The sequence below is a fragment of the Sinocyclocheilus rhinocerous genome, unplaced genomic scaffold, assembly GCF_001515625.1.
Source record: "Sinocyclocheilus rhinocerous isolate Xijiao unplaced genomic scaffold, SAMN03320098_v1.1 scaffold493, whole genome shotgun sequence".
In the NCBI taxonomy this organism is placed as follows: Eukaryota; Metazoa; Chordata; class Actinopteri; order Cypriniformes; family Cyprinidae; genus Sinocyclocheilus; species Sinocyclocheilus rhinocerous.
This window is the reverse complement of record NW_015626376.1, coordinates 473,890-497,088: the sequence shown is the minus strand read 5'-3', so window position 1 is coordinate 497,088 and position 23,199 is coordinate 473,890. Positions and strand designations below refer to the sequence as shown.

At 34.9% G+C, this 23,199-nt stretch overlaps 2 protein-coding genes across 2 annotated transcripts in view; one reads left to right on the top strand and one right to left on the bottom strand.

Moving 5' to 3' along the window:
* The window catches only part of LOC107712558 (solute carrier family 12 member 2), a 23,674-nt gene extending 12,949 nt beyond the window's left edge, over positions 1-10,725 (bottom strand). Inside the window, exons 1-11 of the mRNA XM_016517869.1 lie at positions 10,048-10,725; positions 8,469-8,591; positions 7,877-7,952; positions 7,706-7,801; positions 5,999-6,138; positions 5,645-5,755; positions 4,940-5,048; positions 4,720-4,847; positions 4,048-4,132; positions 3,817-3,968; positions 128-235 (exon numbers count right to left, since the gene is read on the bottom strand). Coding sequence (XP_016373355.1) covers positions 128-235; positions 3,817-3,968; positions 4,048-4,132; positions 4,720-4,847; positions 4,940-5,048; positions 5,645-5,755; positions 5,999-6,138; positions 7,706-7,801; positions 7,877-7,952; positions 8,469-8,591; positions 10,048-10,452 — 1,533 coding nt within the window. The 5' untranslated portion in view covers positions 10,453-10,725. The remainder of the gene's footprint in view (positions 1-127; positions 236-3,816; positions 3,969-4,047; positions 4,133-4,719; positions 4,848-4,939; positions 5,049-5,644; positions 5,756-5,998; positions 6,139-7,705; positions 7,802-7,876; positions 7,953-8,468; positions 8,592-10,047) is intronic.
* The window catches only part of nudt12 (nudix (nucleoside diphosphate linked moiety X)-type motif 12), an 18,652-nt gene continuing 3,304 nt past the window's right edge, over positions 7,852-23,199 (top strand). Inside the window, exons 1-6 of the mRNA XM_016517860.1 lie at positions 7,852-7,862; positions 16,225-16,353; positions 17,020-17,212; positions 19,023-19,522; positions 22,497-22,664; positions 22,737-22,850. Coding sequence (XP_016373346.1) covers positions 19,396-19,522; positions 22,497-22,664; positions 22,737-22,850 — 409 coding nt within the window. The 5' untranslated portion in view covers positions 7,852-7,862; positions 16,225-16,353; positions 17,020-17,212; positions 19,023-19,395. The remainder of the gene's footprint in view (positions 7,863-16,224; positions 16,354-17,019; positions 17,213-19,022; positions 19,523-22,496; positions 22,665-22,736; positions 22,851-23,199) is intronic.

The window sequence follows — 23,199 nt, the reverse complement described above, 5'->3', positions numbered from 1 at the left end:
GTGTGTGTGAGAGTGTGTGTGTGTGTGTGTGTGTGTGTGTGTGTGTTTAAAACCAATTTTAAGTTGGACAATGACAGTTGCAATGACTGAAAAGATTTCTCAGAAAGAGGTTTGTTTGTGTCCTGACCTGGAAGACTTTAGGAGCGCTGACCAGAGACGCCAGCGCCGATGAGAGAGTGGCAGAGAAGATCCCAGCTGTGATGAGCGGCCCGAAGCCAGACACCAAACTCATCACCTGAAAGATCATCACCAGCACACAGAGCATCAGAAAAGCTGAACGAGTTCACCACATCTCAGAAAACATCAGCAGAGTTAGGCATAACGCATTACGGGCCAGATTTACTAAACAGGGCAAATTAGCGTTAGAGCGCAATTCCATAAAAGCCCCGATGGGAGGGGAAAATTCTGCGTGTGATTTACTAACAATGCGCACATTAAATAAAGAACACAGAAGCAGTAGATCATTTCCATAATGACCAGCGAATTTACTGCCTGCCTGCTTTAAGACATGCTTTTTTTGGAGCGTTAAATGTGACCCTGCCTGTGAAAAGCCAGCTAAAGTCATTTTTTTGTGATTTACTGTTTTCTACATAAAATCATCCTTCATAAAGATGTGGAACATTCTGTGAAAATATAACCTTTATATCTTTAATATTGACTGAGTAAGGCCATGTCAAAGATTGAAATCATAGTGAAATTAATGGTTGAAATCAAACTTTGATGCTTGTTATCTCATAACTATATTTTGAGACTTTAGCCTGGATTTCACAGACAGGGTCACAAATAATGCCGCAAATACCTATTAGACGAGCGCAAATGTTGCGTGATTCATTTTAATACTCTCCTCCCATTAATTTTGCGTCTGAAGGGAAACTCCTACAAATGCATATTCAATAAGGTCAGGCACAAAAATAACTGTCCACGCCTTTTCAGCGCTAATTCTTCACTGCGTGTCTTTAGTAAATCCTGACAGTACTATTTTAACACCAAAAGACGGTTTGCGCTGGCGCAAGCTGTTAGTAAATCTGGCCCTACAAGTAACGTGAGTTACGTAATCAGATTACTTTCCCTAAGTAACTAGTGAAGTTATGCATTGCTTTTAAATGACAAGGAAATGTCTGAGTTACTTTTTCAAATACGTAACGCCAGTTACTTTGTTTCTCATGTATTGAGTGACAGCTCTGGTGTTGCCATGGTGACAGAAATCAGGAGTAAGTGCAGAGCGCTGTGTGTGAACATGTTACAAATGTCTACTAAATGTCAACATGCATTTACTCAAAAACAGATTGAGTATTCCTCAAAATCAATAAAAACAGTGAAATGCAAAAATATCATGCATACATGCAATAATTAAATTAGTTAAATAACACAAATGTATTTAATCCAATTTTATTAACCAATGTTGACCCTCAATGACCCACTTCAACCATACCAATAAGCAAAAATAATATGCATGAACTAATTAACTAATATGCATTAATTCATGTTTAACTAATGCACAGATAATCACGAGTTAATATATAACTTATGAAGAACTGAACTATTTATTAATAATTACTGCATCAGCAACAAATGAACATTCTGTATGATTATAGATTATAGATTATAGACCAAAGATTAAGTAATCAATAAATTGTTATTAGTTAACAACAACAATTCCCTAATAACATATTATATTAACTAATAGTGTAAATACGTTGGGTCGACAATGTGTCGAAGCCATGCATTTCAACGTCCAGTTGTCTGCTTTAATTAATCATTAGCTAATGATTAGCAAAGATATCATGTTATGACTTTACTTGCTGAGGCACATAACTAATTCAAAATCCATAACCACAATGATATATTACTTAACAATTAGTTAATAGTTCTGTGCCTCAACAAGTAAAGTTATACATTAACTTGTGATTAACTGTGCATTAGTTAAGCATGAATTAATGCATATTTGTGCACCTGTATCGTAAAGTGTTACCAACTTTCTTCTTTCGTGATTTATTTTTCATGCAATCTACGCAATAATGAGCATTTTCAAAAACTGGGAAATAATGAGGTGACGTTATTTTACTCACCCTTCAACCATTGATCATTAAAAGGACATTTAAAAGCATTAACAAATTACTTTCAACATACCATGAATAACTACTAAAAGTTATCCTTCTATTCACAGCAATATTAGAGATGTGTTAAATATCATTACAGTAATACATGTCTATATTTCAGAACAATTACATTTTACAGCATCCGTGTGAAAACGAATTTGGGGAGAAAAACGAAAGATTCAGAGATTTCAGAGAATTATTTGTGGTTATATCGTAAATTAATTAATATTTTAATTAATGTTAATGTTAATAAATGTTGTCTTTTTTCATTTACTTACAGCGGAATACAAAGGAAACATGACAATAATGCAGTGGGCTGAAAAGAGCTATTCTATAGATATATTATTGTTGTTATAGATATTGTCAAATGTAACGTTATTCTCCTGATTCCTGAAAATAGAAAATGAATGAAAATGTACAGCCCATTCAGTCAAAATGAGGGATAAGGATTATTTGTAGTGCAATCTTATGATTTGTTGCAGTGTTTTTGAGTGGAACTTCCCCAAACCAGAAGTGCCTCCCATTATTTAAAACGCAGTAGGCTCGTTAGGAAAAAGGGGGGATATTGTAATGCACAATGTAAGTTACTTTTAAAAGTAATGCATTACAATATTGCGTTACTCCTTAAAAAAGTAACCAATTATGTTACTTAGTTACTTTTTATGGAAATGAATGCATTATGTTACTTTTGAGTTACTTTTTAAATCTGGGCAGGGCTTGCTAGTTTGTTTTTAATATAAAAAAGTTATTTTACAAACATAATACTTCGTTACTTTTTATGGAAAGTAATGCATTATGTTACTTTTGAGTTACTTTTTAAATCTGGGCAGGGCTTGCTAGTTTGTTTTTAATATAAAAAAGTTATTTTACAAACATAAAAGCCTTTTCACACCAAAAGTGAAATGAATACGCCTCAGGCTGAAGGAAATGTAAATTCACGTCTGTACAGTAGAGGGCGCAGCTCAAACAAATCACATGACGAATATGACGCAGGAGAAGAAAGTTCAACACTAATCAGCAATAACAAAAATTATACACAAATGTGTCATTTTTGCTTAGTATGGTTGAAGTGGATCATCGAAGGTCAGTAGCGAAGACAAATGGGATTTAATACATAAATTCTATTTGTCGTATTTAACATATAATTGCAGGTTTGTATAATATTCTGAGTTTGCATTCAACTGTTTTTATACATTTTGTGGAACACTGAATCTGTTTTTGTGCAGGTGAGATGAGTAAACACATTTTGTCTTATTTAACATATTTAATTATTGCAGGTTTGTATAATATTCCGAGTTTGCATTTGACTGTTTTTATTCATTTTGAGGAACACTGAATCTGTTTCTGTGCAGGTGAGATGAGTAAATAACATGTTGATATTTAGTCTAGAACTATAGTAAGATCATGTTCACACACAACGCTCTGCACTGACTCCTGATTTCTGTCACCATGGCAACACCAGAGCTGTCACTCAACACATGAGAAACAAAGTAACTGGCGTTACGTATTTGAAAAAGTAACTCAGATATTTCCCTCTAAATTAAAAAGTAATGCATTACTTTACTAGTTACTTTAAAAAAGTAATCTGATTACGTAATTCACGTTACTTGTACATTACTTGTGTAATGCATTACTTTTAAAAGTAACTTCCCCCAGCACTGACCATCAGCATACGGATTCCAATATAATAATAACTGTGAGCACATCTGTCACACACCTGGAAGTCATTCTGAAGGCCGTACTTGCAGCCACCTTCTTTGCAGATGGAGAAGTCGTATCCCAGCGTGCAAGCGGCATCGGTGCAGTTCTCCAGCGAGCCCACTATGGTGTCGTTATCATCGCCTGTGGCATCCCGCACGATACAAGAGCCTAAAAACATGGCAAACCCATAACATCAGCTCTGATCCACGAGTCGAGAACAATCAGAGAAAGAACGACACTCAAGTACCGTTCGAGATGGCAACAGCGATGTAAACCATTCCGGTTATGAGGATTGCCAAGAGAGTTCCTTTAGGAATCGCTGACTGCGGATCCTAGAGAGACCAAATCAGCTGTGATGAGATGTGATGACCAACTAAATCCAGCAAAACTCAAATACACTCTTGAAAATAAAGCTTCTTTAATGGCATCCATGAAGAAGGTTCTTTATAGTGGAAAAAGGTTGATGATTCAGAATGTTCTTCACACTAAGGAAAAATGTGGCCCTGCAGCACAAAAGCAGTGTTAAGTCGCTGGGGTATATTTGTAGCAATAGCCAACAATACATTGTATGGGTCAAAATTATACATTTTTCTTTTATGCCAAAAATCATTAGGATATTAAGTAAAGATCATGTTCCGTGAAGATATTTAGTAAATTTCCTACCATAAATATATCAAAACTTAATTTTTGATTTTTTTGCACCCTCAGATTCCTCTCAGCCAAATATTGTGCGATCCTAACAAACCATACATCAATGGAAAGCTTATTATTCAGCTTTCAGATGATACATAAATCTCTATTTCAAAAAACTGACCCTTATGACTGGTTTTGTGCTCCAGGGTCACACATGTAGAACTGATCACTGTTATCACTGTAAAAACACTCTTTATTTTTAAGCGTGAGAGTAAATGATCCTCACCGCCAGGTCTCCTGATATATTGGCTCCTGCTAGGATTCCTGTGGCGGCCGGGAAGAAGATAGCAAAGACGGAGAAGAAGGTTTCATCATCTCTGAAGTCTGGACCCATGTTCTCCATCATTATGGCAGCTTTGAGACAGACAAACACAGGAATGAACTTGTCATTGGATTCGTTCCTCCAGCACTGATCTTAAATAATTATCAATGATCACACGACCTACCGTTATAACCGAAGAAGCCTTGAGGTTCCTTTGACTTCAAGGGGATAAACGATCCGATGAAGTAGTTACAAATAGCTGCCACAAGAATCACCAATAACACAATCTGGGCCTGTCAAAGACATCACGTGACTTACAATATCTGCAGAAATAACACAGACCTGCATCATATCTGCTGGATGAATACTAATTTTGACTGCTGATTCCAAAAATAGTGTCTCTTTTGTTGGAAAGAGTCACACTTTCTCACTAAATATGATGCATTTCTTAGCAATGTTGCTTTTGCAACAATTTATTTGTGAATTTGTCTTGCATTCTTCGTCAATCAGGAGAAAAGCACAACAAATGCATGATTCCTGTCTGAATCTGAGAACCATTACAACTATTTGATCAATTCTCAGCCTATTTTCACATGCATGATATTATTTTATGAATAATCCAGATTTTCACTTTTTCCACTCATTTGCAGAGTGTAAGTTAAATGATACATTTTGATCGCTTTTGTTATTTTGATAAGTGCATTAAAGATTATGTCATTTTAAAAATATTCGTATTTTATGAAACTGCATGATGGAAATTGATATCTTTGAACTCAGCATCGTCAAATTAGGTCATAGGCTTTTTTTGCAAATCAGCAGAATATTTTTTTAACATGCACAGCTATATAATTCTGTATCTACAGACATGTGCATGTAGGAATATACTGACCTTTGCCTCCCACTCCATGCCAGCGAGAGAGATGCCCAGAAGTAAGATGACTGTAAGCGTGCCGACGATCCTGATGTCATTGATCTCATCCGTCATGAGAGCGTCTATACTCTGACAAACACAGAGACAACAGTGTGCTTACATCATAAAACATTATGAATGCATCTATATGGATGATATATGTCAGTCTGTCAGCCTCAAACAACCACAGCAGGCATGCACATCTAAAATAAATTAATTAATTAAGTGCATGACCAAAAACACTAATGCATGAGTCTGATGATGAAACATCAAGTCTGTCATGCTCATTCTTCATCATCATCCTCCATCCAAGGTCTTTGCGTTCATACTCACATCCAGAAGTTCAACGACAGTTTCTGCAAAACCCACAACATACATGGCCACAGCGACAGCATTGGCGAAGGCAAAGATCAGACCGATGGATCCTCCAAACTCTGGACCCAAACTCCTGGAGATCAGGTAATACGCCCCGCCTGAACACATCCAATCACAGACACAAACACTTCACTTTAGACCAAATATAACCAGAAGTTAGAAGTTAGAAATAAAAAAGTGAACTCTCAAATATCAACAACAGAAAATATCAGCAATAACATATCAATATTGTTTTTTTATAAATTCATATACACTTTCTTACCATAGTATTGACAATTTAACAGACAATATTTTTTACACTTCATGCAAAAAAAAATGATAATAAACTAAAAATAACTAAAAGTTCACTATACATTTTATGCAACATTTTTCATCCAAAAAGAAACCGAAAATCACTGCACTTTATGCAACATTTTTAATTTTTAACTAAATTAGAAATTATTTATATGACATATATAAATGATCATATAAAAAGAGTTCTGAGTAGGAGCACGCGAAGGCAAAGATCAGACCGATGGATCCTCCAAACTCTGGACCCAAACTCCTGGAGATCAGGTAATACGCCCCGCCTGAACACATCCAATCACAGACACAAACACTTCACTTTAGACCAAATATAACCAGAAGTTAGAAGTTAGAAATAAAAAAGTGAACTCTCAAATATCAACAACAGAAAATATCAGCAATAACATATCAATATTGTTTTTTTATAAATTCATATACACTTTCTTACCATAGTATTGACAATTTAACAGACAATATTTTTTACACTTCATGCAAAAAAAAATGATAATAAACTAAAAATAACTAAAAGTTCACTATACATTTTATGCAACATTTTTCATCCAAAAAGAAACCGAAAATCACTGCACTTTATGCAACATTTTAAATTTTTAACTAAATTAGAAATTATTTATATGACATATATAAATGATCATATAAAAAGAGTTCTGAGTAGGAGCGCATCAATTACCTAAGCATTATGCATTGAGGCTTACAAATAAAAGTCATTTAATTATCAAACGATTTCATTGTTTATAACAGTGGAAATAAAAGCTTTTATTTAAAACCTTTATTTTAAAAACATTTTCTCTGTCAATCAAACTCAGATATGCTTTTAATGCACGCATATTCAAATCTTTAATACCGTTGGTTTTAAGAATATGAACCTTTCTGTTTAAAATAATACTTGATTTAGGGTTATAGGGTTGTAAGTATAATGGAGTTACAGTTATAAATATAATATGTGAGCCTGGAGCACAAAACCAGTCATAAGGGTCAATTTTATGAAATTGAGATTTATGCATTTATGCAAGCTTTCCATTGATGTATGGTTTGTTAGGATAGGACAATATTTGAAAATCTGGAATCTGAGGGTGCAAAAAAATCTAAATATTGAGAAAATCATCTTTAAAGTTGTTCAAATGAAGTTCTTAGCAATGCATATTACTAATCAAAAATTAAGTTTTGATATATTTACGGTAGGACATTTACAAAATATCTTCATGGAACATGATCTTTACTTAACATCCTAATGATTTTTGGCATAAAAGAGAAATGTATAATTTTGACCCATACAATGTATTGTTGGCTATTGCTACAAATATACCCCAGCGACTTAACACTGCTTTTGTGCTCCAGGGACACACATAATAACACACTGACCTCCGCGCACGAAGCCGTTGGTGGCGATTGCTGATGTTGAGAGTCCAGTGATAGACGTGACCACGATAGCCGTGAGAACGATGGCGCAGGACAGAGCTGCAGGAACACAACACAATCTGTGACCGGTTACTTCACCTGATCCGGTTCAGTGCTGCTGGTTAGTTATCGTACCGATGCCCGCCTGACCCACGATCCACGACATCCGGATGAACAGCATCACTCCCCAGATGTTCAGCATGCATCGTATCTGCACACAAGCATCATCAGAAACAGCTCTATTACCAAGTATGTTTACGCACACGAGGAATTTGACTTGAGCTTCCAGCGCAGAAGAAAGTACGGACATAGTGCAAACAAACATACATGATAGTGCAGACATACATAGGAATAACACAGTAGAAATGGAATATAACACTAATATAAGAAAAACAGAAAATTAAATAATAATGATAATAATGCACTATATACAGACGTAGAAGTGTGAGAAAAAATGTAATTGTTTAAATTAATGTACAGACATGTTATTTACAAGTGTGCAGTTTACAAATGTACAAATTCCGAATTCTATGTATATACACACTACCGCTCAAAAGAAAAGAACAGCATTTATTCAAAATATAAATCTTTTCTAACAATATAAATCTTTGTTGTCACTTCTTATCAATTTAACACATCCTTGCTGAATAAAAAAAGCATATAAATGCTTTAAAAAAAAAAAAGAATATAAAGTGCTGATGGAGCAGAGGTCAGAGGTCAGACTGACCAGCACTCCTGTGACCCAGCCGAACTTCACCGAGCCGCTCTTGGAATCGGACACGTCTTTGTCTGTGATGATCTCTGCAGCCGTGAGCTCCTCGCCGTACGGAAATCCCTCCTCAAACGACTCCTACACAACTCAAGAGTCAGGAGATGTCACGTGTGAGCATTTAATATGACTTATTATTATTTAACATGCAGAAGAGCGAGAGCAATATCTCAGGTTTGCGTTGTAGTAGCTTTATTTTTTAGAACACGCTTTTATCTAAACGAGACTTACAAATGAGGAAAACACACAACGTTTATCATAATATCACGATATAAGCATCACGAAAACAACACATTTCAACGGAGACACAGCTAGAGACGTGAAAATGCACGAGTAGAGAAGTATATATCTTTCCTTTTTCATAGAGAGGGCCTTTATGGACTAGTTTAAGTGCTCATGTAAGAATGCAGCGTTATTTTAGTATCATCGAGACACTATTATAGCTTTTATTTTTATATTTTCCATTTAATTTTAGTCAAAGTTTTTGTAGTTTTTGTATACACACATATCTACAATAATCCTGCCAGAATGAAGCAATGTCAGTTTCATTTGAGTTATTTTCATTATTATGCTGTTTTGTGTCCATCCATTTAAATCGTCACAATCATTTTCAGAGTTTCGACTCTTTTGTTCTGTGGCTGAGAAAAAAACACATGCAAATAGAAAAAGCACCAGCAAAAATGTTAAACTATGCTTAGTGTAGCAAATACATGGTTAATTTGTGCATGGTTACCATTATTTAATTAACTATAGTAACCAGTTACCATTTATTTTCACACAATAAATTTATTTTTTTATTAATTAATTTTAAAACCACAGGCTATGGTTCATTTTTGTAATGGAAGTTGTAAACGTTTGTTAGCCAGCTTACATAACCTTTCACAGTTATAGTAATTGTGTATTTCATCAGCTTATTTGTTTACATTACAAACCTTCAGAATATCGAGAGGAATAAAACGGTGAAATCTACAGATGCAACTAATTAGATAAAGTGCAATAAAATAAACACTTAAATGTTTTGCACGTTGACCAGTGCATGAACACACACTGGTTGTGTTTGTAGTGTTTGGCCTTGCGCTGTTTTACTGTGTGAGTCCTGATTAACAGACGTGCTTTGACAGAGTTTGTCAGACTCGGACTGAAGTGTGTAACCTGTGTGTCCGGTGATGTTCGGGGGACACTGGGTCTTTGACAGAGACGTGTGGGTCACACGCTGACATTGTGACGTGACCCGGATCGCTCATGGTGGGTGTGTGAGAGAGACTATTGTCTGAGGTGGAAAAAAAATTCAGATATAACCCCCTTCGCAATCGTTAACATTTTCACAAGTAACTGTAATTTAATTACACATTTTTTTTCTCAGTAACTGTAACAGATTACAATTATATTTATTTTGTAATTGCATTACCTAATTTAGTCACATGTAACTAGTTACTCCCCAACACTGCAAAAAAGCAACAGCCACGCAGTTTACAAGTAAATCAATCCTGCAATAATGAGTGTCAGAGGAGAGATGATGATGAAGTGCAGCACAAACCTTGTCGAGTTCATCGTGGAGTTCCGACAGCGACGGGCGCAGGAGCTTCTCCCCGAGCGGAGCTGCGGTCTGCCGGTAGAAGTCGATGTTGGGCACCGCGTCGATGGTGTTGTGCCCGAAGGTGCGCAGGTAATACGTGCTGGAGTGCGTGTCAGAGAAATGACTGGAAGAGTGCAGGCTCGCCTCGCTCCTCACCGTGTCTCCGTTCACACCGGCGTCAGACGGGTTCAAGAAGTTCACCGAGCGGACCCGGCTCTTGGACTCCTCGCCGGCGGAGGACCGCGATCCCGGCGGAGTTTTAGGAGCATCCGCCACCGGATCCACCTGGAAGCGACTCTGAGAGGACCCCGGCGACCGGAGCGCGGGTTTCTGCGCGGATGGAGGAGATGAGGGCTGATCTGACATGATGGAGGTGATGGAGAATCACGCGTCCATCAGCTCCTATAGAGACTCGGAGATCAGCGCCGGTTATAATCGGTCAGACGTAACGACACTCGTGACCCTCCGGCGCTGATTGATTGACAGACAGCAGAGCTCCAACCGCGGGCTGGCTTTTGTGCACGCTTAACAAACCCCGATTCCGAGCTGAAAGAGTGTTTAGGATCAGGGTCGAATAAAATCAGTTGATTTCTGATGTTTTCATTGATGTTTTCGCGTGCGTCACCGCGCGTCTCCAGCGGCGCGTAATTGCGCGCAGAGACACAGACGCGTTTGCTTTCATAACGCTCCGGTAACATGAGCTGCCAGTGAGCTATAACATTTGATAATATTTGTACAGTTGTTCCTGTTCGTTCACAGTGCATTTACTAAGGTTAAACATTTTTGTATAGTATATATGAAGAGTTTATTTGCAAAAACAGATTTTCTTTTAACGTTTTTTTTTATCATGTTATCATGTTTTTATTGTATTTTTAGTTTTTTTTTAACCCCTAATCAAAATAACCCAACTGCAGTTTGATTGAGATTGCACAATGAAAAAAACATGATTTTTGAAAATTGTTAAAAACGGAGTTATCTGTTTTTGCAAATGAATTCTTCATAATATATATTTTAAATGTAGCCTATTAATAAATGTTGAAATTAACTTTAACACTAGTAAATGCTGTAGAATTATTCTTCAGCATTAATTAAAGTTAACTAGTGTTAATAAATGAAACATTTATTATATCTCATGGGTCTAATTTATTATTGTACCTGTAGCCTAATTATCATTAACTAACAGTGAACAACATATTTTATATAACATTTAATAATACTTGTACAATTGTTCAGGTTAGTTTACAGCACATTAACCAATGTTAGCAAAAACTTTTTTTTTAATTTAAAAAAACGTAGCTGTTAGTAAATGTTGAAATTAATATGAACTAATAAATGCTGTAGAATTATTCGTCAGCATTAATTCATGTTAACTAATATAGTGTTAATAAATGAAACACTTATTTTTGCTCCTTTGTATGTCTAATTTATTATTTTAGTTTTTTTTTTTATATAAATAAAATAATTTTTTTATTTTATTATCTAATTGACTTATTTTAGTGTATGAGCATTTCTATTTAGATTTATTCTAATAAAATATTTTATTAATAAAACAATATGTTTTATTCATATTTTAAATCAGTTTTTCTTTTTAAATTTTCCATTGTCTTTTTAATTTGAGGTTGTTTTAGTAATTTTGTTGTGTATTTTTAAATTTAGACAATTACTTCAAATTATTTTAGTATATCAAGTTAATACAGTGTAATTAAACTAAATTTAAGCGAAAAATGTTGCTTTCGTGACTAGCCGAAATAAATTTTTATATTTCATTTTATTTCACTTAATGTTTATGTTAAGTAACAATTTCTTTAGTATAGACAATCTAAACAAGTGTGTAGTCTACACTGTAAAAAATTACCGGGAATTTAACGGTAAAAGACTGTAAAAATGCTACAGTAAAAATCTGTTAAATGGTTAACGGTAAATTCCCCTACTATATACGGTGAAAAACTGTATTGGACATTACATGTATTGGACATTAATTTTACGGTAGTATACCGTTTTTGGAAGTGAAAATGACTGTATAATTTACAGTGAATAACCGTAAATTGACATTCCCAGAATTCCCTGTGTTACATTTTAAATTTGATGTTTTTTTGTTGAAATAACTATGTTTCTTCTTAGTTTTTTTCTTATCAGTTTTGTATATTAGGGTTGTGTGTTACACCTAATGTTGTTAAATGAATGTTTATTGCATTATTTCAGTTTCATGTGTGTCACCATGATGGTGTTTAGTGTCTGTGTGCACCTTCTATATATGTTAGTATTTAATTGATTGGTTATCAGTGTATTACAAAGGTACAAAACAGATTTCAGTACTTCAATAGGTTGGTATATTAACATTATATCAGTTAATGAAATTACGGTATTTAACTGTAAATTTAAGTTAAAACCGTAAAACCTAAAATGTTGCTACCGTATTTTTTACGGTAAAATTCCGGCAACCACAGCTGCCGTTTTTTTACCGTAAATTTTACGGATTTTTTTTTACAGTGTATTTCTAATGTAACTTAGTTTTATGAGCTAATATTAATCAAAGGAATAATTGTTCTATTGAAATTTGTAATTTAATAATTTTTAATGCAAAAAAAGTGATTAGAAAGAAAGAAGGTGACCAGTTGCAGCAGCTGATAATTTGTTCTTTCCCTTAAACATTTAAACCTAAAATCTTGATTTCGAATAGGTAAGTAAGTAAATATTTAAATAAAGTACTATAGTCAACTATATTAATGTTTAAGAGCTCAGAACCTCAAACCCCGCTCATGCCGCACTCGTCCTCATTCCAGTTCAGAGAGAAACAATGGTTTTCTGTGGAGAGGAGCGATGACTTTCCGTCACATTAGCATATAACACAACACGCTCTTTCACAGTCTCACTCTTCACAATGCTGAGCTGAAAGAGATCCTCCTCAAAAGAACATTGTGTTCCAGAGCACACAGGATCAGGAAAAGTGCTTTGTCTTTTCTCATATGATCATCATGCTCTGTTTTTCTTCATATTAGTTCCACATGCCTCCGGTTTCATCCAGACAAATAAAAGCAGCAGGGTTTGTGTTTCTTTCTGAACGTCTGCAGGTTGTGTGTCATTAAATCACAATCATCGTCCGGTTCGGCCCACAACGACAAGCATCTCAAAACTTTCCTGAGCCGTTATGATGCTGACAAAACACTGATGACATGAAAACGTTCAGTCTATAACTTTATTCACTCATAATGACAATACACAGTTTTTCATTCATATCTAATGAGATATGAATACTGTACAGTCACTGTACAATCTGTTCATGGGGGTTAAGCGTAAAAACAATAAGTGTAATACTGCTTTAAACTGTTGTTGTTTTCCCCAAAATGTTTAAAAAATTTTCTGTTTAATTTAATTGCAATTTTGTTTTTGTTTTTCCGAGCAAAAAATAAATATCATACATTTCCCCCTGATTTACAGAAGAGAGCCGCTAAAATATAATTCAGTGTAACAATCTTGTCACGCATATTTACAACAAAAATCAATTTATGACATATTAAAAGACTAATTACTTTCACCCCAAATACTAATTAATTATAATTTTACATTTTTAAAACGTGCCTCTATCCTAGGTTTTGCCCATTAGTCAGTAAGTATTTAAAACACAATCAAATTTAATACACTCCCTTATTCTTTTATATATTTGAATATGTACACGTCAGAATAAACATGCAACAATAAATATTGTGTTACACTGAATGACAATGTAACATTATTTCAACCAAATTTTGACATTTTATTCTCCAAAAACTTATTTGAAATCTTAAAAGTAGACACTTTACTTACATTTAATGTGCTTTCTATGGACATATAATCACTTTTGTAAATTTCTTTTGATGCGGACGTCTTAACATAATATACTGATTTGCTGCTCGAGAAACATTTCTGATTATTATCAATGTTGAACACAGTCGTGCTGCTGAATATTTTTGTGGAAACCGTCATGCATTTTATTTTTCAGGATTCACCGATGAATAGAAAGATCCAAAGAACAGCATTTATTTGAAATAGAAACTTTTATAAATGTCTTCACTGTCACTTTTGATCAAATTAATGTGTCCTTGATGAAAATACATTCACATTTAGATATTTAGCAGATGCTTTTATCCAAAGCGACTTACAAATGAGGACGATAGAAGCAATCAAAATCAACAAAAAAGCAATAATATGCAAGTGCTGTGACAGGTCTCTGATGAAGAAACAAACTCATCCTGATCTCGGATGATCCTGAGGGTGAACACATTTTCATTTTTGGGTGAGCTAATCTTTTAAATCAATCTGTTTTCTAGGAGTTCACCACTTTTTTGTGTGCTGGATTTCATCCCACGTCCTTCTACAAATGGATGGGTTACATTGAATGTTTGATTAAGAAAACCAATCCTTCCCATCCTGAGACGTTCAGATGTGTTCACACAGACAAACCTTTTCCAGCTTCAGAAGACTTGCAGAAAGAACCGAGCAGATCTCAGCTGTATCTCCAGCAAACAGGCTTTGATATTCATCTCTCGAATCATAACCACACATACAGTGTTCAGCCATATGATGTCTAATATACATAGATGACAACAGAAACAGATTATATGAAGTAGAATTATATTTTTTTTTAAAAAGATTTGATGATCTACTGAAATCTGGTGCATTTTGATTTTATGACATTCTGCTTTACCAAATAACTCAAATAATAAAATTTAATTAATTTAACCTTTTATGGGGAAACTCCACTGTCAGACGTTCCTCAAGAGACACGATCTTAAAGGCCATGTAACAGCAGGACACAAACCCTGAGAGACCAAGAGCACATCACATTTGCTTTTTGTTAATATAATAAATAAAAAGAAAACAAATAGATAGAATACAAAAAGAACAGAAGCTAGTGTTAGTTTTTTTAAAGATTTTTTCTTTTTTAAATGAATAGAGTGCAAGCCTAAAAGGGGCAGTTTTTTAAAGAATAGAATTAGAATACAATTATTTATATTAATGAATATATTAATTTAGTTTATAAAGCGGAGAGTTCCGGTGCTTGATTCTGATTGGCTGAGCCACGTTCGAAGCTGTTGTAAATGACTCTACAAAGTAACATACACGTGTGTGAGTGAGTGAGTGTGTGTGTGTGAGTATATGAGTGTGAGTATGTGTGTTTTACCAGTGTATGGTAAGTTTGCAGATCTGCAGAGAAATCCTGCACACAGACACCAGCGTGAACATACAACACAGCCTTGCTTCTATTTGCAAAAAAAGAAAAAGAAAAAAAGAGCCTACTATTAGCTCATTTGATCAAAAGTATCAAGAAAAATGTTGCATCACACAGTTTTCTCACAAAATAAGAATGAAGATTATTTGATATTTCAAATATGTGACCCTGGAGCACAAAACCAGTCTTAAGTGTCAATTTTGTGAAATTGAGATTTATACATCCTCTGAAAGCTTTATAAATAAGCTGTCCATTGATGTATGGTTTGTTAGGATAGGACAATATTTGGCCGAGATACAGCTATTTAAAAATCTGAGAGTACAAAAAAAATCTAAATATTGAGAAAATCATCTTTAAAGTTGTCCAAATGAAGTTCTTAGCAATGCATATTACTAATCAAAACTTAAGTTTTAATATATTTACGGTAGGAGATTTACTAAATATCTTCATGGAACATGATCTTTACTTAATATCCTAATGATTTTTGGCATAAAAGAGAAATGTATAATTTTGACCCATACAATGTATTGTTGGCTATTGCTACAAATATACCCCAGCGACTTAACACTGCTTTTGTGCTGCAGAGTCACATATATTCATTATGTATATTTCCATATTTTAGATTAATAGTAAAGTGATGAAACTGAAATAAGACAAAATGAAGTCTGGAAATGTGTGCACGTCTGTTATGAGGGCTGTTTTTCTTTTAGTATCCACTCCAGGTCTCACATGAGAAGTGAATTAAATTGGTTTGTTTTGTAAAATAATATAATTTTCCATTATAAATAATGTTTGAAAAATGTTGCATTATAAATCACGCTTGAACTATGAACTATGTGGATTATAAGGTTTTTAAGATTATGGGAGAAATAAATTCAAATATTTGTCGGTCATCTGCGCGCTGTTGTAATGTCGCTTCTCTCCGCCAGGTGTCACGCTTGCGCAGAAACACGCGTGTGAGTGCGTCATAAACGCGCGACATACAGACGCGTTACAAAACATCGAAAAAACACTTTGAACTTCAACCCAACCGTTGAAATCCATAAACAGTTCTGCTGGTGAGTAATTATATTTATCTGCCCGATTTAATAAAAAATAAAATGCGTAAATACTATTGTCATATTTTTTAATGTGTAGGAATGCCTGTAATAAAATACAGAACATTAATATATACAATGTCATTGTCAAATTAGACTATTACTATTATACTAGTCTATAGATTTTTGTCTCTAATTATTGTGTCCTGCTTTGCAGCAAAATTAATTTCTAATTGGGATACCTTTTACTAATCAGGACTGATATGAATATGTTTATGTTAGAGAGAAGGAGAGAGTACAATTAAAAAAGGTGTTATTACAAATTATAAAGAATAATGTTGATGTGGAACTACTTTAAAGTTTGTTTATATGTGCTGTGATTCTTCATAAATACATTTGATTTACAGCAAAGCTAATTAATTATAATTATAATATGAGATATATAAAATTATGAAAATATAATAATAATAATAATGATAATACAATTATTGACTATTTTATTCAGCACACACATATATATATATATATGTGTGTGTGTGTGTGTGTGTGTGTGTGTATATCTCATATATATAGCCAAAATATTTCAATAATTAAAGTGTAAATACCAATTTTACTTTAATGTTGATGTTGAAAAAACACCTGATGTCCATTACTCACCTGGCTCTTTGATATGATGATCTGATGAAGTGATGAGCGTCAGAGCCGAGCTGCTGGAGAGGTTTCTGGATGCGGCGTCCAGAGGAGACGAGGAGGCGCTCTCACTCATGCTGTCTCAGTCCCGAGAGCTGCTGGACCAGCGAGGAGAGCAGGGCTGGAGCGCTTTGATGCTGGCCGCCAGAAACGGACACTACGACGCGGCCAGAGTCCTGCTGTCCAACGGGTGAGACACAGAGAAATATTACAGATCTGACTGCATTGACTCTATCATAGGAGAACACAAAACCCTGATCTGTAACCAATCACAACCATCCCAAGTACCCTAGCAACCGCATAGCAACACATTAGCAACACCCCAAGTACCCTAGCAACCGCATAGCAACACCTTAGCAACCACCCCAAGTACTAGCAACACCCTAGCAACCAGGGTACCTGGGTACCATAGCAACCGCATAGCAACACCCTAGCAACTACCCCAAGTACGCTAGCAACCGCATAGCAACACCCTAGCAACCACCCCAAGTACTAGCAACACCCTAGCAACCACCCCAAGTACCCTAGCAACCGCATAGCAACACCCTAGCAACCACCCCAAGTACTAGCAACACCCTAGCAACCACCCCAAGTACCCTAGCAACCGCATAGCAACACCCTAGCAACCACCCCAAGTACTAGCAACACCCTAGCAACCACCCCAAGTACCCTAGCAACCGCATAGCAACACCCTAGCAACCACCCCAAGTACTAGCAACACCCTAGCAACCACCCCAAGTACCCTAGCAACCGCATAGCAACACCCTAGCAACCACCCCAAGTACTAGCAACACCCTAGCAACCACCCCAAGTACCCTTAGCAACATTATAGCAACATTATAGCAACACCCTAGTAACCGCATTGCAACACCTTAGCAACCACCCCGGGTACCCTTGCAACCGCTTAGCAACATTAGCAACCATCCCGGGTACCCTAGCAGCCGCATAGCAACACCTTAGCAACCACCCCGGGTACCTTAGCAACTGCATAGCAACATCCTAGCAATCACCCCGGGTACCCTAGCAACCACAAAGCAACACCCTATCAACCACCCCATACATATACAGTACACACACACACACACATATATATCGAGTTCATTTCATAACTGATGAATTTTGCAAAATTAACATTATTTTCCTGCACTCAAAAAAAAGGCCTAAATGTAAGATTGATGCATTTGAAATGCATTTTAAAATTCCCATCTGTTTATATTACACAATTTTAACATAAGCGTAATGTGATCATATTTGTCAGTCATACAGAAATGAAACAGGTCAGATTTCTGTAATAGTGTTAATAAACTGAATGCGTTTTAAATACGCAATAACCAGCTTTATATATCATCAATAAATCAATAAATCAAATTTGTTTTAATCTCATATACACACACATATATGCATTTATTAGTTACGGAGCCCCGCAAATGGCATGCAGGAAAAAAAATTGTAGGCTAAATCATGCGCACGATTTACTATTTCGTTCCCTCGATTTATAAATTGTGCGCACGTTTTAGTACATCGAGGGAACGAATTAGTAAATCGTGCACATGATTTATTTATTTTTTCTTGCATGTCATGTGCGGGGCTCCGTTATTAGTATATAATTATTTGCATATATATTTAATTAAAAAGTATTTAATTGATGCTGAAATTTCAGCTTTGCATCACATGAATAAATTATATTTTAAAGTATATTAAAATAGAAAACTGTTACTTTAAATTGTAATAATAATATTTCGCAAAATTGTTTTGCACCCTCAGATTCCAGATTTTCAAATAGTTGTATCTCGGCCAAATATTGTCCTATCCTAACAAACCATACATCAATGGAAAGATTATTTATTCAGCTTTCAGATGATGCATAAATCTCAATTTCACAAAATTGACACTTATGCCTGGTTTTGTGCTCCAGGGTCACACATAAATGTGACTTGAAGCAAAACAGATTATGATATCAAACCAGCACGTTTATTGTCATCATTCTTGACCTGCACCAGATGCGATACGAGCGTCACGAACCGGTCGGGTCAGACGGCTGGAGACGTGGCTCTGTTCTGGGGTCACAGACACATCGTCCGTCTGCTGCCCAGCAGAGACACAGAAGATCCAGACATTCACTTCAACAGAGAGCTCCTGGACTGAACGAGCGACAGACGCAGCGACGGCGAGTGGCTGGCAGCCAGAAGAGCTTCTCCAGAGACCGTGTTCCTGCTCTTCCATGCTCTCAGTCCTCTGGTGCGCTCCGGAGCGGAGCATGAGGAGCAGATACAGCTGTGCAAGCTCGGATCCGCCGCGGTGCAGGAGCTGCTGGGGAGCAGCCGGACCCTGGAGGTTTTCTTAGGAGTGGAGAAGCAGCAGGAGGACGACGGGATGCTGGCGTGGTTCGCTCTCAGCACTGAAGACGATCCCACTCAACTCCTCAAAGATAAAGATCCCAGCAGTTTCTTCCTTCAGGAAGCCATGCCAGGACTCCTGAGGCTGAGCGACGATGATGCCGGTGGGGTTTTTCTCTTAAACACATCACTAACTAGTTACACATAACTCTCACTCCACCATATAGAGCAGCAGTGGTTATTTTACATTTACATTCAGTCATTTAGCAGATGCTTTTATCCAAAGCGACTTACAAATGAGGAAGCAATCAAAACTAACAAAAGAGCAATGATATGCAAGTGCTATAACAAGTCTCAGTTAGCTTAACACAGTACACAAAACAAGGTTTTTTTTTATTATATGTGACCCTGGACAGCAAAACCAGTCATAAGAGTACATTTTTGGAAATTGAGATTTATGCATCATCTGAAAGCTGAATAAATAATATTTCCATTGATGTATGGTTTGTTAGGATCGCACAATATTTGGCTGAGATACAACTATTTGAAAATCTGGAATCTGAGGGTGCAAAAAAATCTAAATATTGAGAAAATCATCTTTAAAGTTGTCCAAATGAAGTTCTTAGCAATGCATATTACTAATCAAAAATTAAGTTTTGATATATTTACGGTAGGAAGTTTACAAAATATCTTCATGGAACATGATCTTTACTTAATATCCTAATGATTTTTGGCATAAAAGAGAAATGTATAATTTTGAGCCATACAATGTATTGTTGGCTATTGCTACAAATATACCCCAGCGACTTAACACTGCTTTTGTGCTGCAGGGACACATATGATAAATAAAAAGAAAACAGATAGAATAGAAAGAGAATAGAAGCAAGCTAGTGTTAGAGGCTTTTTTTTTTGCTTTTGTTAATGGTCTAATAAATAAAAAGAAAACAAATAGATAGAATACAAAAAGATTAGAGAAGCTAGTCTTAGTTTTTTTTTTAAAGAAAACAAGCAGTTAGTAAATGAATAGAGTGCAAGTCTAAAAGGGGCAAGTTTTTTTTTTAAAGAATAGAATTATAATAGAGAGTGCTAGAGTTAGAGGGTCAAATAAAGATGGAAGAGATTCTTGAAGTTCATTTTAGTATCATTGATATACTATTGATTTTTTTAAATTAAATTTTATTGTTATATTTAAATTTTAATTACTGTAAGCTTTAGTGTATTATATTTAGTTTATTATAGGTTTTAGTAATTTTGATGTTAGTTTTTTGTAATGTCTATAGTTTTTTTCCCCCCGTTTTTTTTTAGTACTTCAAGTTAAACTAAAGGAAAATAAGACATGATGCCTTAGCAACTAGCTGATGTAAAATAAGTTTTTATATTTTATTTTATACAGTTATTTTAGTAGCCTATCATTCACATACTATTGTAGTTTTTTAAATACATTTTTTTTTACTTTCATCTTAATTTTAGTTTATTATAAGTTTTACTAAACTATTTTGTTTATAAAAATTTTTATTTTTTATTTTTTCAGTTTTAGTTATTTTACTAGAAGTTAAACTGAATGAAAATGAGAAATTTTATTAGTTGAAATAAAATATGTTAACCGTTTTTTTAATATGTTGTTTATTTCAATAATTAAAAAAAAAATTATTTCAAGTAATGAAAATGTATTTTATGATTTTAGTTTTATTGGTTTTAGTTTTTGCTGAGGTGGTTATGATTTAAAATAAGACAAAACAACACAAGCATTAAAATAAGCTAAAACAAGTAAAGAAGAATTCAAGAAGAATCAAGATCACGGTCATCTTGGAAAACCAGGATATATAAGAAAAACTGATTTTTAAAAGTGTGAATTATAAACCTGGAAAAAGTCATGGAAATTAATCAAATCTTAAAATTCAGTGGGCATGTTTATAATAAATAGAATTTTTCTAGGTGTTTCAAGCTCTGAAATATTTTAGCAGCTTGAAATTTTGAGTAATAAATATCTTAAAAAATTATTATTGGTAATCCTGATCCAGTAAATCCCTGACCCACATTCAGCTCTCAAAACCTCTGGAATCCTGCAACTTCATTATTTTAATTAGAAGTAACTAAAATTATTATTTTAATCTCTGGACAGTCCTAGTTTCTGTAAACTGGAAAAAACTAAACAAACAAAAACACTACAATAAGGTTCCATTAATTAACATTAGTTAACACATTTCCAAAACCCAAGGTTGCTTTACAGAGTTATTAAAAAAAAATTCACAGACCAAGAGCTGAAGAGTAATATTCAGAGAGAGAGAAAAAAAGCTTTTTATGAGGTTTTTGAGGGATTTTGTTACAGTATTTATTCATCTTTATTAACATTAGTTCATATTAGTTCAGGTCCATTAAATAATATTTACAGATAAAAAATTTTGATTTTAAAAATTTATTGGTAAATGTTGAAATTAACGAACTAAGATTAAATGTTTTAGAAATATTTTTTCATGTTACCTAATGTTAAGAAATGTAACATTTTTATAAAGTGTTTCAGTACCACTGAGATACTATGATTGTTTTTGTTAATATTTTTAATTTCTTTCATGTTCATTTTGTTGTGTCTTTTCATTTTTTTTTATTTTTATTGTTTTAATAAATATGTCTATGTAGTGTTTATAATTTTTTTGTTGTTGTCATTTTAGTACATCAAGTTAAACTCAATGAAAATAAGAAATGCTGCTTTGGAAACTAACTGAAATAAAATTAATATTTTATTTCGTTTAACACTTATTTTATTTCAAGTAATGGAAATGCTTTTTTTGATGGTTTCAGTTTTATTGAATTAATTATAACCCTGAACCCAGCTTTGTTATTATAGCAGAGGAACTATTTTAGTTTTAAGCTATAAGTTAAATTAAGCTATTAGTTTGATTTAAGTTATAAGTTTTAGCACAACTGAATCTCTGTGTTTAGATATTTATACTAGAAAACCAGACAAAAACACTAAGCAAGAGAATCATTTTTTGCAGTGTAATTTTGCTATCCTCACTTACATAAATGAAGTATAGTGTCCTGCGCCCACTATTAAAAATAATATCTGGTGTCTGAATAATTTTTGGTTTGACTGTATCATCCTTATGAAACAGTATATGATTGTTATTGTACCATCAGGTGTGTTGGCTCAGGCCCGATCAGTCCTCGCATGGCACAGCCGTTACCGCTTCTGCCCGACCTGCGGCGGTGACACCAAAGTAGAGGAGGCCGGCTACAAGAGGACCTGTTTGAGAGCAGGCTGCAGGAGTCTCCAGGGCGTCCATAACACCTGTTACCCCAGAGTTGGCAAGTAACCGCTCCGTTACGGCTGTGCTGGAGCTCAGGAGAAGGATGTTTCACAGTCTGTCTGCTCCTCAGATCCCGTGGTCATCATGCTGGTGCTCCACCCCGACGGGAAGCAGTGCATGCTGGGACGCAAGAAGATCTTCCCTCCGGGAATGTTCTCATGCCTCGCCGGCTTCGTGGAGCCAGGTATCTGATGATGAAGCCGCGGTGCTCGAGTAGGGATTCAACGATCTCAAAATCTCACGATATAATATGTGACCCTGGAGCACAAAACCAGTCAGTTTTGTGAAATTGAGATTTATGCATCATCTGAAAGATGACTAAATAAGCTTTCCATTGATGTATGGTTTGTTAGGATAGGACAATATTTGAAAATCTGGAATCTGAGGGTGCAAAAAAATCTAAATATTGAGAAAATCATCTTTAAAGTTGTTCAAATGAAGTTCTTAGCAATGCATATTACTAATCAAAAATTAAGTTTTGATATATTTACGGTAGGAAATTTACTAAATATCTTCATGGAACATGATCTTAA